The 12,483-nt window shown below is 42.0% G+C and overlaps 1 protein-coding gene across 2 annotated transcripts; it reads right to left on the bottom strand.

Moving 5' to 3' along the window:
- Nucleotides 1-90: 90 nt before the first annotated feature.
- On the bottom strand, nucleotides 91-6,564 carry prpf3 (PRP3 pre-mRNA processing factor 3 homolog (yeast)). 2 transcript variants are annotated; one of them, XM_069656086.1, is made up of 17 exons: nucleotides 6,419-6,564; nucleotides 5,820-5,973; nucleotides 5,233-5,363; nucleotides 4,858-5,025; nucleotides 4,662-4,748; nucleotides 4,296-4,558; nucleotides 4,056-4,174; nucleotides 3,771-3,958; nucleotides 3,503-3,669; nucleotides 3,113-3,195; nucleotides 2,640-2,783; nucleotides 2,451-2,550; nucleotides 2,225-2,338; nucleotides 1,977-2,095; nucleotides 1,183-1,260; nucleotides 1,038-1,093; nucleotides 91-905 (listed from the first exon to the last, which is right to left on the bottom strand). In XM_069656086.1, the coding sequence occupies exons 2-17, from the start codon at nucleotides 5,962-5,964 to the stop codon at nucleotides 756-758; spliced, it is 2,112 nt and encodes a 703-aa protein (XP_069512187.1). In that variant the 5' UTR covers nucleotides 5,965-5,973; nucleotides 6,419-6,564; the 3' UTR covers nucleotides 91-755. The 2 variants fall into 2 exon arrangements, with proteins under 2 accessions (XP_069512187.1, XP_069512188.1); XM_069656087.1 differs by having other exon boundaries at nucleotides 1,038-1,087.
- Nucleotides 6,565-12,483: the final 5,919 nt, after the last annotated feature.

The raw sequence follows: 12,483 nt of genomic DNA, 5'->3' as shown, positions 1-12,483 counted from the left end.
TTTAATTAATCATTAAAATGATGCTATGTTACATGAAGTGAAATGTCAGAGGAGTGGATTCATACTGAAAAAATGGGAGACAAGTCGTTTATATTTTGTTTATTTAGGCTGTGACCGTGGAGTTACAGGAAATATAGGCGAGTCAAAAATTGCCTAATTTCTTAAAAGAAAAAAATGTATGGATCTGGGAGCTTTAAATCCTTGAAATGTTCTTGTTATGACTAGGGTATGTTTTATAATCGTGTTGTAACTTAACCCAGGAATCCTTATTAGCACAATCCCAGTGCAGTCATTCACTGAAGGGGTAGTTTTTATTAACCGCTTGACACAAACAGGGATCATCATCATTGTACATGGGGTTTTCATTAGAAAAATCATAACATGAAATGACACCATTTCTCTCCATCACATAAAGCCTTGGGTAAGCGACTGACATCACAGAGTGCAATCTGTCAGAAAGAAAGAATTTAACAACAGATAACACCACATCTGACAGAATAGCCTACCACCAAAGAGATGAACATTGATGCAGTCATACATACATTGTGTCCTACACACACCCCGATCTGTAACACATTCTCGCACAAAACACACAGGTTTATTGTTCCTCCTTTTTCAATGTTCATGTCTCTTGATTAACTCTGTCTGTCCCCATTGAAGGCAGCCAGTCAGCAGTGAGGGGCCAACTGGCTGGTGAGGCTTTAGGTCTTGGGGGTTTTGTAGAGGGTTGCGCTGACTTGTTCTTCTGGCAGGTTTCAGTCATCTGAGCAGTCCAACACACTTTGGCTGAGAGCTAAATCCCAGTAGTGCTCTGTGCCGTGTTTCTTGAAGTGTTCTCTGGCCATGTTCTCTGTGGGGCACTGCTTGAACTTCATATCCCCAAAACTACGCTCTTTAGCCGTGCCCTGGAGAACCAAGAGAAATCATTGGAGGTGAAAACAATCCAAAACAAAATAATTTAAATATTATTTTAAATATGTTTTACTCAGACATCATGGCAACACCTGCTACAGAAAGCAGGACGTGTGAACACTTACCTCCCAAATCAACCAGCACTTGTTGTTCCTCTTTGTGTCATCATCACCGTCTGGATCTTATTGAGAATAAATGGTGAAAACTTTAGAGAAATAAGCACAAAGCAATGACAACCAGCAAAATGATTAAAAGTCAAGCCACTCTTACCGTCTCTTTTACTGTTGTGTTCCACCCACTTGATTCTGTGCAACATCAGCTTCTTGAACTTTTTCTGAGATTTAGGCCCTAAAAGAAGAAAGAACATCACATTTTATGTCTTTGATTATTCCACGTTTTAATTTCTCGAGGGGTAGCAGAGAAGAAAACCTTGTAGAGCCCGAGCCACTTGAAACTGACATCCAGCATTGTAGACTTGTACTTAAGAATACCCTTATATAACACACTCGAGCTTTGAACACAGTAATCTAAAACCTTGAAAAAATGAACCTCAACAGTGACAGAAAGCTTTTTTAAATTTAATTCACTTTGTCAAATATCTGTTATGTTGTGTTTGGTAAAACTGTCCCTTAAGGCTTTCTGTAGTTTCAATTTTAATGACAGGCATTATAGAGATGTTAATTTTTTCCTGTTGGAAGACATATACAGAGCAAGGTGCAGATAAGTGAGCACTTTAAGCTGCAACACCATCCAAAATGAAATGAAAAGCATAAGAAGTACAAGGTTTGGGGGAACATTTGAGAGAATAAACCAATCAGCAAATTAAATTTAACAACATTTAGAATACATTTTAGGCACTTGTGTGTAAAGCCTTAAAGTAAAAAAAATACCGATGTAGTAATTATTCAACACAAGTTTTATGATCAAAATGTAACTACTTCATCTAATGAAAAACATCACTTAATGATCAGAGTTAAATATCCACATCTTAGACATTTCCCCTCACAGCAAATGTCAACATTGGCAGGTTTTATTTGGCACCTGTCAGTGTTGTTGTCTCTTACCTCCCTCCACCACAACAAGGTTGACATCTCTGTGCAGAACTACAGTGCCTGTCAGGTACAGCTGGTTGGCATTGGCCTCCACTTTAAACTTCTTAGCAGGATTTTGCAGGTTACGGATCCTATACAGGGAAGGTAAGGTGCTTAAATTAGACACACTTGTACAACACACACACACACACACACACACACACTGCAGGTTATATATTGAAGTACAGTATGTGCTCTCCTCTCTCACTACAAATCCACACCTGTAAACTGAAATGTGAACACCATCAGTGAGGTCCTCTTTTAACTTCTTGACCTTCTTCTCTTTCCTCTGCTCCGCTGTGAGCTTGCGGGCTGCGTTTGCCTCCTCGTGAGCCCTGAAAAATGCAACACAGTCAACAAATGGACACTCATACAATGTTAAACGGAACATTCAGAATAGCGCAATAAATGAGTGAGGGGCAAACAGTGAGGAGTTTTGTTACTGACTTCTGTCTCTTGGCCATCTGTGCTCTGACGTGGGCTTCTACCTTCGTGGGGTCCTGAACCGCCTCCGTCCCCAGCACTCTCATCAAGTTTGAGATGCGTACTGAGAAAATGAAAGCGAATGAACATTAGTTGCATTCTGTTTAATCTTTTTTTCCCAGTAATTTGTAAGTAACGTTCGTGTGGGGGTACCTTTGGGTTCTGGTGGAGGCATCAGTCCCAGACGAACCTTCTCTTGAACTTCTTTTTGCCCCTCTCTTCGTGTCTGTCTTCTCAGTTTCTTCTGTTCTTTCTTTGTCAGGTATACACCCAGCGTTACGGGCTTATCTGAGTCAACTGATAAAAAAAGAAAACAAATATACACGTGGTAATCATTCAACTGAGAGTGTGTGTAATGGGCGTGTTATGGCTGTATACATGGGTGAAGATGTTTCAAGAACTTCCAAAAATTAAAGCATGGACACACAACCCGCTGATCAGGAGCAGCACACAGAAAAAAAATTAACATTTCCATATTAATATGAAGCATGTTTCTCATATTCAGAATTTACTATACATATAGGTTATTCACCAGGCTCATGTAAATTTCACCACAAACTGGTATCTCTCTGCAGGTGTTTGACACACATACTTTGGGAGCAAACTTTCACCTTCTTTACACTCACCTGGAGGGCTTATTTGGGCCGGGTGTTCTACCAGATTGGTCACACCGAAGAGCTCCAACTCTTCAAACTTTGTGTCAGGTGATCTTCACAAGATAAGAAGGAAAACATGTCAGTTAACGACAGTAACACTTTGTATTACTATTCTGCAAGTTATTCTACAGTTTCACCATGATAAAGACCATGTAACGAAGGACATTTTCACATTTAACTCAACATCACAGTAATTTTTACAATAATTATTCTACAGCAATTTTGTATTATTTTGGAATGAAAGCCAGAGAGAGACAAAAAGGATAGGGAGAGAGGGATGACATGCACAAGCCCTGGCTGGAATCGAGCTACCAGAGTGCACCTACAGTTCCAAATGTTTAAGCAGATGTACTTTCTTACATGTCTATGTTGGAGGGCAGGATGAAGGAGTCCCACCACTCTATGTTGGGCACCTCCCACTCTCCAATCTCTTTCTTCGGGGCGATCAGAGCCAGCTTGGTGGATGCCTGGATTCCCGTCTTCTTTGCTGCCTGGGCAATCTCACACTGCAACCTTTCCAACTGGGCCTGATTTTGGTCAAGATTGATGCAGGGAGGATATGAGAGAAGTTAAGCAATGTTTTGATTCATGTCTATTCCAAACAGTAGTTTAAAGGGTTAAATCCCACCTTGGTCCTAATTCTCTGGGCTATCTTCTCAAAGCGCCCCTGGTCATGGAACTTGAAGCCCCTGCGTGGGCGCTGAGCTGGTGTAATGTTCACACGTTGGTCAAAGTAAGATGTGGACTCCAAGTCGTCTCCAGGCTTCTCTTTCAGCTGCTGACGGAACTGCTCCCTCTTTACTGCCCGAATGTTCGCTAGGACGACGAAGGAAAATAAGGTGAGAATCAACAAAACAAGAAACTAAGATTGTGTCTGAGTGTTAGTACAGCTATCGGACCTGTGTACACATACCTTTCAGTGTGGGCATGCGGTGCGTAAGCTCAACCTCCTTGCCACTAGCATCTACAGTTCTTCCCTTGTCATCCAGAATAAGTGGTGTTGGCTTGTTCACCTCCTTGATTTCTACTTTCCTGTAACGAGACACACAGAGAACTCTCTGTATTTGCATTCGGCCACATCAACAAATAAATGGCATCTCGGCGGTTTTCTCCTCTAAGAGTTTAACATCCCAAATACTGTAACATTACTCACGGTGGGGCGATTCCCATAGCATGTAGATTAGCTAGGGCCACGATGTTGTGAGGCCCTGTGTTTCCCAAGGCTCCCAGGATACCAGGCTTCATGATTAACTGAGACTGGATGCGGGCCTGAAGCTCAGCAGCCTTGCGGGCCTTCTCGATAGCATCGTTCATGAAGCTGGCGGCCTGGGAGGGAGCGATGGATGAGGCACCGCCTGAAGCTGCAGCAGCCTGGTTGCCAAGGAGCCGGGAGACTGGAGGGGACTCCATTTGTGACTGTGGTGTGAGAAAGGGCAAACGTTAAAGTCAAGGAGGAGTAAGAATAAATGATATACAGTATGTGAAAGTCTTTAAAGAAAATAAAAGTATGTTTTTTTACTGGTGCATTCGGGACTGAAGAGGCAAAGCTCAGTTGTTTCTTCCTCTCTTCTATCTGTTTTGTGGCTGCCTCCATCATCTGTTTTATCTAAAAATACGGAGAAAAAGTTTGGTAAATGCAGAAGGTTAATCATTACACTCACAACAACTTATTTTGGTACAATGTTAACCATGTCACAGAGAAAATAGTCCCATACCTGCATCTTTGTGAGCATGCCAGGGCTCTCAGATGGAGGACCAGGTATGACCTCGGGCTCCTCCACCTCCTCGAAGCGAGGGACACGTTTCCGCTTTGCAACAGTCACATCGCCTGCCTCCTGAGTTTCTCGCATTGCCCCCGTTTCAGCCTCATCACCAAACACATCCTGAAACCAACCAGCAAAAACAGACACATCAATATTACATTAAACATTAACAACATTAAGCCAAAATTATTTTCTGCATTAGTCAATATCAGGCATTGTCAGTGTGTTCTGCAGTAAATACACTGATTCACTTTAAGATTTATATTTTAGTTATGCAGTGGCAATAAAAATTTTGCCAGTTCAATTTTGCGAGGGTGTTTAATTTACCTTAAGGTCTCTCTTACGGTTCTTCTCTCCTGCTCCTTTGTTGCCACGGGCACTGCGGCTTTCCTCCAGAGCTTCAAAAAGTCGCTCCACAAAACCTCCAGCGGAATCATCAAGAAAGGGACGCAGCTGGTCTGAGGTAAAAAATAAAATGTCCAAGTGTCACATGTCTAGCAAAGATGAGTTTCATTGAAGGTGAAGGGCAATGTACGGTATGTTACTTCAGTAACCTTTGGTCAATACTCATGTCCTCAATCTAATTTCAAGATTATTGATTCAATTCTAGGGTGAGTCCTTAGCTTGACAAACATTAACGAACATTAACAATTAATGATAGTAATGTGGACAACCCTTTGAACATCATACCTACAGTAAGGTGACAAACATCAGATACAATATTTTCTTTTGGCTCTATCCCAAAGCAAACATTATGTCTTTTATAATACAGCCATAAGGATTAACATAGTTACTGGACAGATGAGACTGAGACCCTGGACTTGCAAACAAGCATTCCGTCTTTACTGGATCTTGGCCAAAACGTCATCCATCTGGATAAAACACAGAAAGTCTCAAATGATTCATACAGTTACCTATGGTTTTCCTCTTGTCCAGCCCTTTTCCAACACAGTGCAAAGCGGCAGTAACCACTGTGGGCTCGGAGAAGCCCAGCACCTTTTTCACTGTGCGCTCCACCCATGGCCTCAACTCCTCCACCTCCCGTTTAGGAAGAGACATCCTCCAATCCTGCAAACAATATCAAACTTTCATTATCAAACATCATTTACAACTCATGGCAATATCATTCATTCAGGCCGATAAATGCGATCATCTCCTTTATGTCTCTATGTATTGTCAACCCATCAAGGAATGTTTGACATTGATGTGACAGTCTCAAACAGCGCTACATGAACACAAACCCCCCCGCTGTCTCACTCATACCCACTGAGAGGTAAACAAACATGCCGCTATTTTCTCATACAAATCTATTCACACAATCAATCCAAAACTTGTCGTATTTAAATTAATATCTGCAATGTTAGACGTTGCAATATGCTAACCAAGAGCAACATATCGGCTAAAATCAATTACATCCGCCAAAACTCCCAGCTTGCCTGCTAGTTACCGTTAGCACGCCACTGTATGCGATGTACTAACATCAGCAAATATCTGCTTTATTTGTCATACAAACCTTTTTATGTTTCCTTTATTCTTTGTCAAGCCGTTCACGTTTCGAAAGTTTGTTAGAGACGCGAAAGTTTAAGAAGCGTTAAGCTCACAAACTGCTTAGTTTCTATAAAACTTTCTGTTTAGCCGCGCCGTTTGCACGACGTTTCTGATACCAGACCCGGAAGCGGAAATGGACGCAGCTTCTTCTTCGTGACCATTTCGGCGCACGCGTCTCGGTGGAATGTCCGTTGTTTCCACCTAGCTAAACATGAATGAAGGATCCTGGTTGTCTTTCAGGTAACTCTTGTTCCTCTGAAAATTGTGATAAAAGTAAAGCATTTTAAAGAGCCACGTTGTGGCATTTTTCCGCATTATGACAGAGCTGGGTAAAACGGTTGATGTTTTTCTTTCAAATGACGTTATTTACCGCCTTAAAACGAGGAAGAGTGTTTCAATTCTGTGTTTCAGTTTTACCATCTATTATTTTAACAACAAAAAAATGGTTGACATTAAGTTGCCAGTGGTTCAAGAAGTATTCTGTTCTTTCAAGAACAGTGGTGGATACGTAATTAAGCTAGCATTAAAGAAAAGTTATGGTCAAGTACTTAAAACTGTATTTAATTAGTCTACAGTACACAACACTGCAGGCACAACAGGAGAAGGCTATATACCTTAGAAATGTTTTAGACATAGGTAGAAATTTAAATAGCACACTAATCATGGACTTTGCCTCCCTTGAGGTTATTTCCATCGTGCCTCTTTATCACTACTCAGTTTAGAGTGAAACATTGTCTAAATATTGCCCAACTAACTGCAGACTAGTCATAAAGCATTTTCCCTGGTAAGGTTATCAGGTGATCTCTGCTTCCTTCCCTTGTGTGCCCACCCCCCCATTTTTTCTCCATCTTTGCGTGATTTGGGTCAACCGGGCGCAGTTGTAGTAGTGTGAGCATGAATGCAGTAGTGAGCCTGAGGCTGCACAAGTCTGCCCAACCCCCCCCCCACCATCCTCTATTACAAGCTACGTCCATGTTTCAACTTACAGTTCTAATGTGTTATGTCAGGATAAACTTTATATATTATATATAATAGTTTTCTCTCTGCAATCATCAACAATGTCAGCCATTCATTATAGCTACATTCAATTACTCCTACTGATCAGCACAGCACCATTTCCAACCCCTTTATATGCTGTTTCATCAAGGAAACATACACCGCAATTTATCATCCCGCTGTCACTCATTCATTCACTGAAGCACTGTTTACATCCATGTTACACGTTCACTACAGCTTTGGTTTCTGTGAATCAAAGGACACACTTTTATGGTTTGGAGTAACCACAATTTGGTTTGTGGAAGGAAATCCAGTAGCTTATAGGAAACCTCTTATTAGCGCCACAGAAATTTGAGAAAGGTTCATTGTTTACTACAAACGTGGGCTTTGTCCCTCACCACAAACGTCTTTGTGTATGGAAACATAAATTTGGATCCAGTTTCGTCTGTGGTCTTTCTGGTGTATGTGCAGAATCAAAGCACCATACAAAATGAGTTACTGGGTTTTATATACTGTTAAAGAGCGTAGGGCTGGAACTAACCATTGTTTTGGTCATTGTGATTTTAAATCAGGGCAACGAAATGTTTGTGAAAAATCTCCTGTACTCACACGGTATCGTACTGTATCGTACTTTGGGTAAGACAGAGTAGGCAGTGTCAATAAACTGAATATTTGTAGGATAAATCCTTTCATGTTGTATTTCCAACCCTCTTCAGGCCAATGCTGCTTTCTCCAGTCTGTTGGCCTCTCACCCAACCTTGAACAGAGCTCTAAATCTTCACCCTACCTCAGGCTCGGCCTCTCTCTCTCTGACTCAGGTTAGCAGTAACTTTAAGGGGAAGTTGGCTGAGGTGTTTTCTGTTGCTGACACATTCTGTGTTACATAATTGTAGACCATTTAACATGTATTGTTTATCAGTTTTGGTACATTTGTACAACTTATCCTTCTTCCCAGGGTCGAAGACAACATCTGAAAAACTTTATTAGATTAGATGAGTTGACTGACAGAAATTTGATCAACATCTATTTTAAAAAGTAAGTTTCATTTTGGTGCAATTTTTTTTTAAAATGTGGATATTTACTGCATTTCTATGATAAGTTAACAGAATGTTCTCAAGTTGTGGACAAAACAAGACATTTTTGGAAATGTTAATGAGCATTTATTTGCACTTTGCTGAAATTCCAGCACCATACGAATAATCAAGTAAACCAGAAAATAATCAGTAGCATAACTGATAACAAAAACAGCTACTTAGTTGATGTGCTTGTGACATCTACACATGGATTTTTATGTTCTATCAGCAAATTCCCCCCTAAAATCATATTTTGAATGTCAAAAACTTGTCAAATCTAGCAAATCCTCACATTTAAAGGAGCTGGAACCAGAAAATGTTTTTTTTGCTCAATAGTGGTTCAAACAATTATCAAAATTGCTGTTATCCCGTTGGTCGTTTCAGCCCTGTATGAGACAGTGGTTGCGAGATTAATGCATGAAACAGGCCTGTCAGTTGGTAATTAACCACGATATGTGAAAACAACCTGGTCAAATATTAACAAGGGGATTTGCAAGAGTAATGCCTTCATCTGGATGTAGTCAAATAATAAGCGACCAATAACCTTTAGCCACCTCCGCCATCAATACATCCACCAGCCGTCATCCCCCTGAATTCCTCATTGGCTCCCCCACATGTGTTGTCTGCACCCCTCCCCTCCCCGCCCTCTCTCTCTCCCCCTCTCCAGCCGACTCTATTATGTAATGACACCTCAGCACATTATATGACAATACACAGATATTTCTATACACAGAAAAACACCACACGCACAGGATCACATGCTCACACTGGCACACAGGGACGTCCACTTGTCTGTGCAGCTAAAACAAGTTTGATGCAGCATCATGGGGTTCGCGGGGAGAGCCGTATGAATTCATGTATTATATTACTGGAATGTCAGGCATTTAGTGCGCGGTTAATCCGAGTCCAGTATCAGCAAAGCACCAATTGTTGCCTCAGTTTGCTGAACATGCTTAAACACAAAATGATGTTAGTTAAGTGTATTAATGTGCATTATTTCTGTGCTGTTAATGTTACATAACTGCATAATTTAGGACGTTATTTAAGATATTTTCAACGTTCTTTCAAACTGTTTTTTGATTCATCAAGTGTGTGGTTCTGATATATTTCATCATGCTGACCCAGTTGTGTTTCATTATGTCTGACAGGGGCTGTAAATCATGTTGGAGGATACGTTCTCTGGGGACCCCGCTGTCTTTACTTCACGCATGGGCTGCTGGGACCCGAGTGCACGTGCATGTACTACACCCGATACGTCCACTCAGAGTGTGCGCCTTTTAAATCTCACTTTTTCTCCCCTCATTCATAACCTCTCTGTTAGCCAAGTGTGCCCTCTGTATATTTTATCTGGTGATTCCCCCTCACTCACTCTACGTGAATTATTGAGCGGTCGTGTAAGATGGCGTCATCACCATCAGGCTCCCCGCGAACACAACCAGGCCAAAAGAAACGGATGGGGATGTTATTTGCCTGTAGCTCGTCCGTGCCCCAAATATCACACACACACACAATGTCACGAGATACACGTGCGTCCTTGAAAATGTAGTCCCGGTACCTCCGTCTTTACCGTGTCCCCTGTTGGTGACATCACAGTGATGGGGACCACAGATGGTTGGCAGAGCAGCATCTTCAAAACCCCCCAAACACACACACCGAGGCCCGTCATCATCAACGCTGTGAGCTCCAGCAAGGCAGAAAGGAGTTCAAAGTAGCTCAGATTTCCATAGCAGGGCTGTCCACTGTGCAATTTTAATGAGCATCCAGGCTGTTTTGGGATCAGTCTGCACTGAAACCCCCCGAGGACTTGGGGTGAGTAAGAGCAAGTGTGTGAGTCTTTGTGTGAACACACGAGCGAGTGTGTGCGTGGTTGTAAAGTCACAGCATGGCTTCCCATCGCGTGAGTTTTACTGGAGTGCAGTGAATGAATAAATGGGGGAGGGGATTTTAGAATAAGTGAATAAGCACCTCATTGTGTCATTCCGTTCATTATGCACATGGATCATGCAGCAGAAATAGACAGATTCCCCTTAAATCATTAACTTGTTAAAACCAATAAGGGGATGTGGGAGCACAATTAAGACCTACACAACGAGGGATCAGAGGGGCGGTAAGTTCATTATGTGCAATCCTATTGATGTTCGGACGCACGTGCTCGAATAATCCAACACAAGCTTGTTGGATACTGAGAGAAGTGAAAACAACCGAGCACATTTATGATGCAATAACAATTATCGATTGTTCTCAACCTTCTGCTGACTGTGTGGTTTAGTATAGACTATTATAAATATAGCGTGCTGATTCTGTATAATGTAGTGAGGGTGTGAAACTTTTATTTTTTCCAAAAGAAAATTACAGAAGGAAAAATGAAACACACAAATGACCAGAGCTCATTAAAACCCAACCCAAAAAACCCTCTCATTGTTGAAAAAAATCCTCCTTTCTCCCCAAAACTGAGTGAGGTCACTCCTCCTCCCTGTGCCCTCCACACATCCTCTTCCAGTCCTCTTCCTCTTGCCCCTCGCTTCCATCCTCCAGAGGAGGAAGCGGGGGAGGAGGGAGACGGAGGGCAAGGGCTTCTCTGCTAAAAACTGCATGGATACAAGGGGGGGCTGAGAGGGGGGGAGGCGGAGCGGTCTCTGTTGTTGTAACGTAGCACAGTCAGTGTGTCAGAGACAGGCCCATCACAAAATCAACCAGTCAGTGTGTCAGAGCGTGAGGCGGGGAGTGGCGCACGCGCGTGGGCATCAGTGTTTATGACTTTGGGTATGTTTGTGTATGTGTGTGTGAGAGAGAGTACGTGCGGCATGGCTGATTTCATCCCGTCTGAGCAGGGAGAGATCAGACCACACCCTCTTAAAATTTGCCAATCTCGTGCCCACTCGCACGCAGTATCCCTGGATGTGATGCTGGAGTGGAGAGAAAATGGTGAATGTTTCAGAAGGTTTACTTCAGATGATTAGAACTCTGTTTAATATTTGGACATCAGAGGTGCAACTTATGATTATCTTTCAAGTAATCTGCTACTTGTTATTTTTACTAAATGATTGTTAAATTTATAAAATATCAGATGTAGGGAAAAGTCAAATTTCAGAGTCCAGATTGCATTATTTGTCCAATCACATTCAGTTTACGTTGACAGCAGAATTATTGGAGCTTTTGTTTAAACAATCACTCAGTTATTAAAACAGTTGCCCATAAATTGACTCTGCTTATCTATGACATCATTTTATTATACTCAGCTCTGTGTCCACAGCTTTCTCTAATGGACTATAAAGTAATTTCCCATTATAATGTATTGTATAATGTTACATAACATTAACAGTCACCCTACTGTGTGTCTATGTTAACAGCAATGTGAGGTTTGTCATTGATCAACGGGAGAACAAGACACTCCGGTAAGTGATTAGCAAGGTTAGCATCTGACTCTCACCCTTTCATTTTTTAGAGGGGCTGAAATCAGACTTTAGTTCCACCACCGAACAAGGAGTACGCCACAGACGCAGCCATACCCAGCTCTTGTTCCTCTACCCACAGGAGGTTTTGACTCATTTTGATCTTATGAAAATAAACAACCCTCCCACAACAACACACATGTAATCTACAGTAATGTTTGCTCTCCGTAGAAGCAGCTGGTTGGAGGATCAGCCGGCCCCCCCCTGCTACTGCCAGTCAGATTACCGAGGCTGTAGCCTCACACCCTGCTGCCCCTCCTTCCCCTCCTTCCCCTCATAACCCCCCCCCACCCAAGCACGCACACTTCAAAATGTACAGTCTCTAAATCTGCACCCCATTGAGTCACACATCTGTTCAGTGAGAGCTGCTTTCCCAATCCCAAGTCCTACTGACATCGGCTGTGAGTTGCATCCAGAATGAAATGGGATATCAAAATGTTTTCACAAGATGAAATCAAAAAAGTAGAAAAACAGGCACACAGTTCAGCTTTCAAAAAATGTGTCATTTA

This window comes from Semicossyphus pulcher, unplaced genomic scaffold (assembly GCF_022749685.1).
Source record: "Semicossyphus pulcher isolate SPU_LCO1_2020_fin unplaced genomic scaffold, fSemPul1.0.p SCAF_9, whole genome shotgun sequence".
Taxonomy (NCBI): Eukaryota; Metazoa; Chordata; class Actinopteri; order Labriformes; family Labridae; genus Semicossyphus; species Semicossyphus pulcher.
The sequence above is the reverse complement of the archived record's forward strand: the minus strand, read 5'-3'. Positions and strand labels throughout refer to the sequence as shown.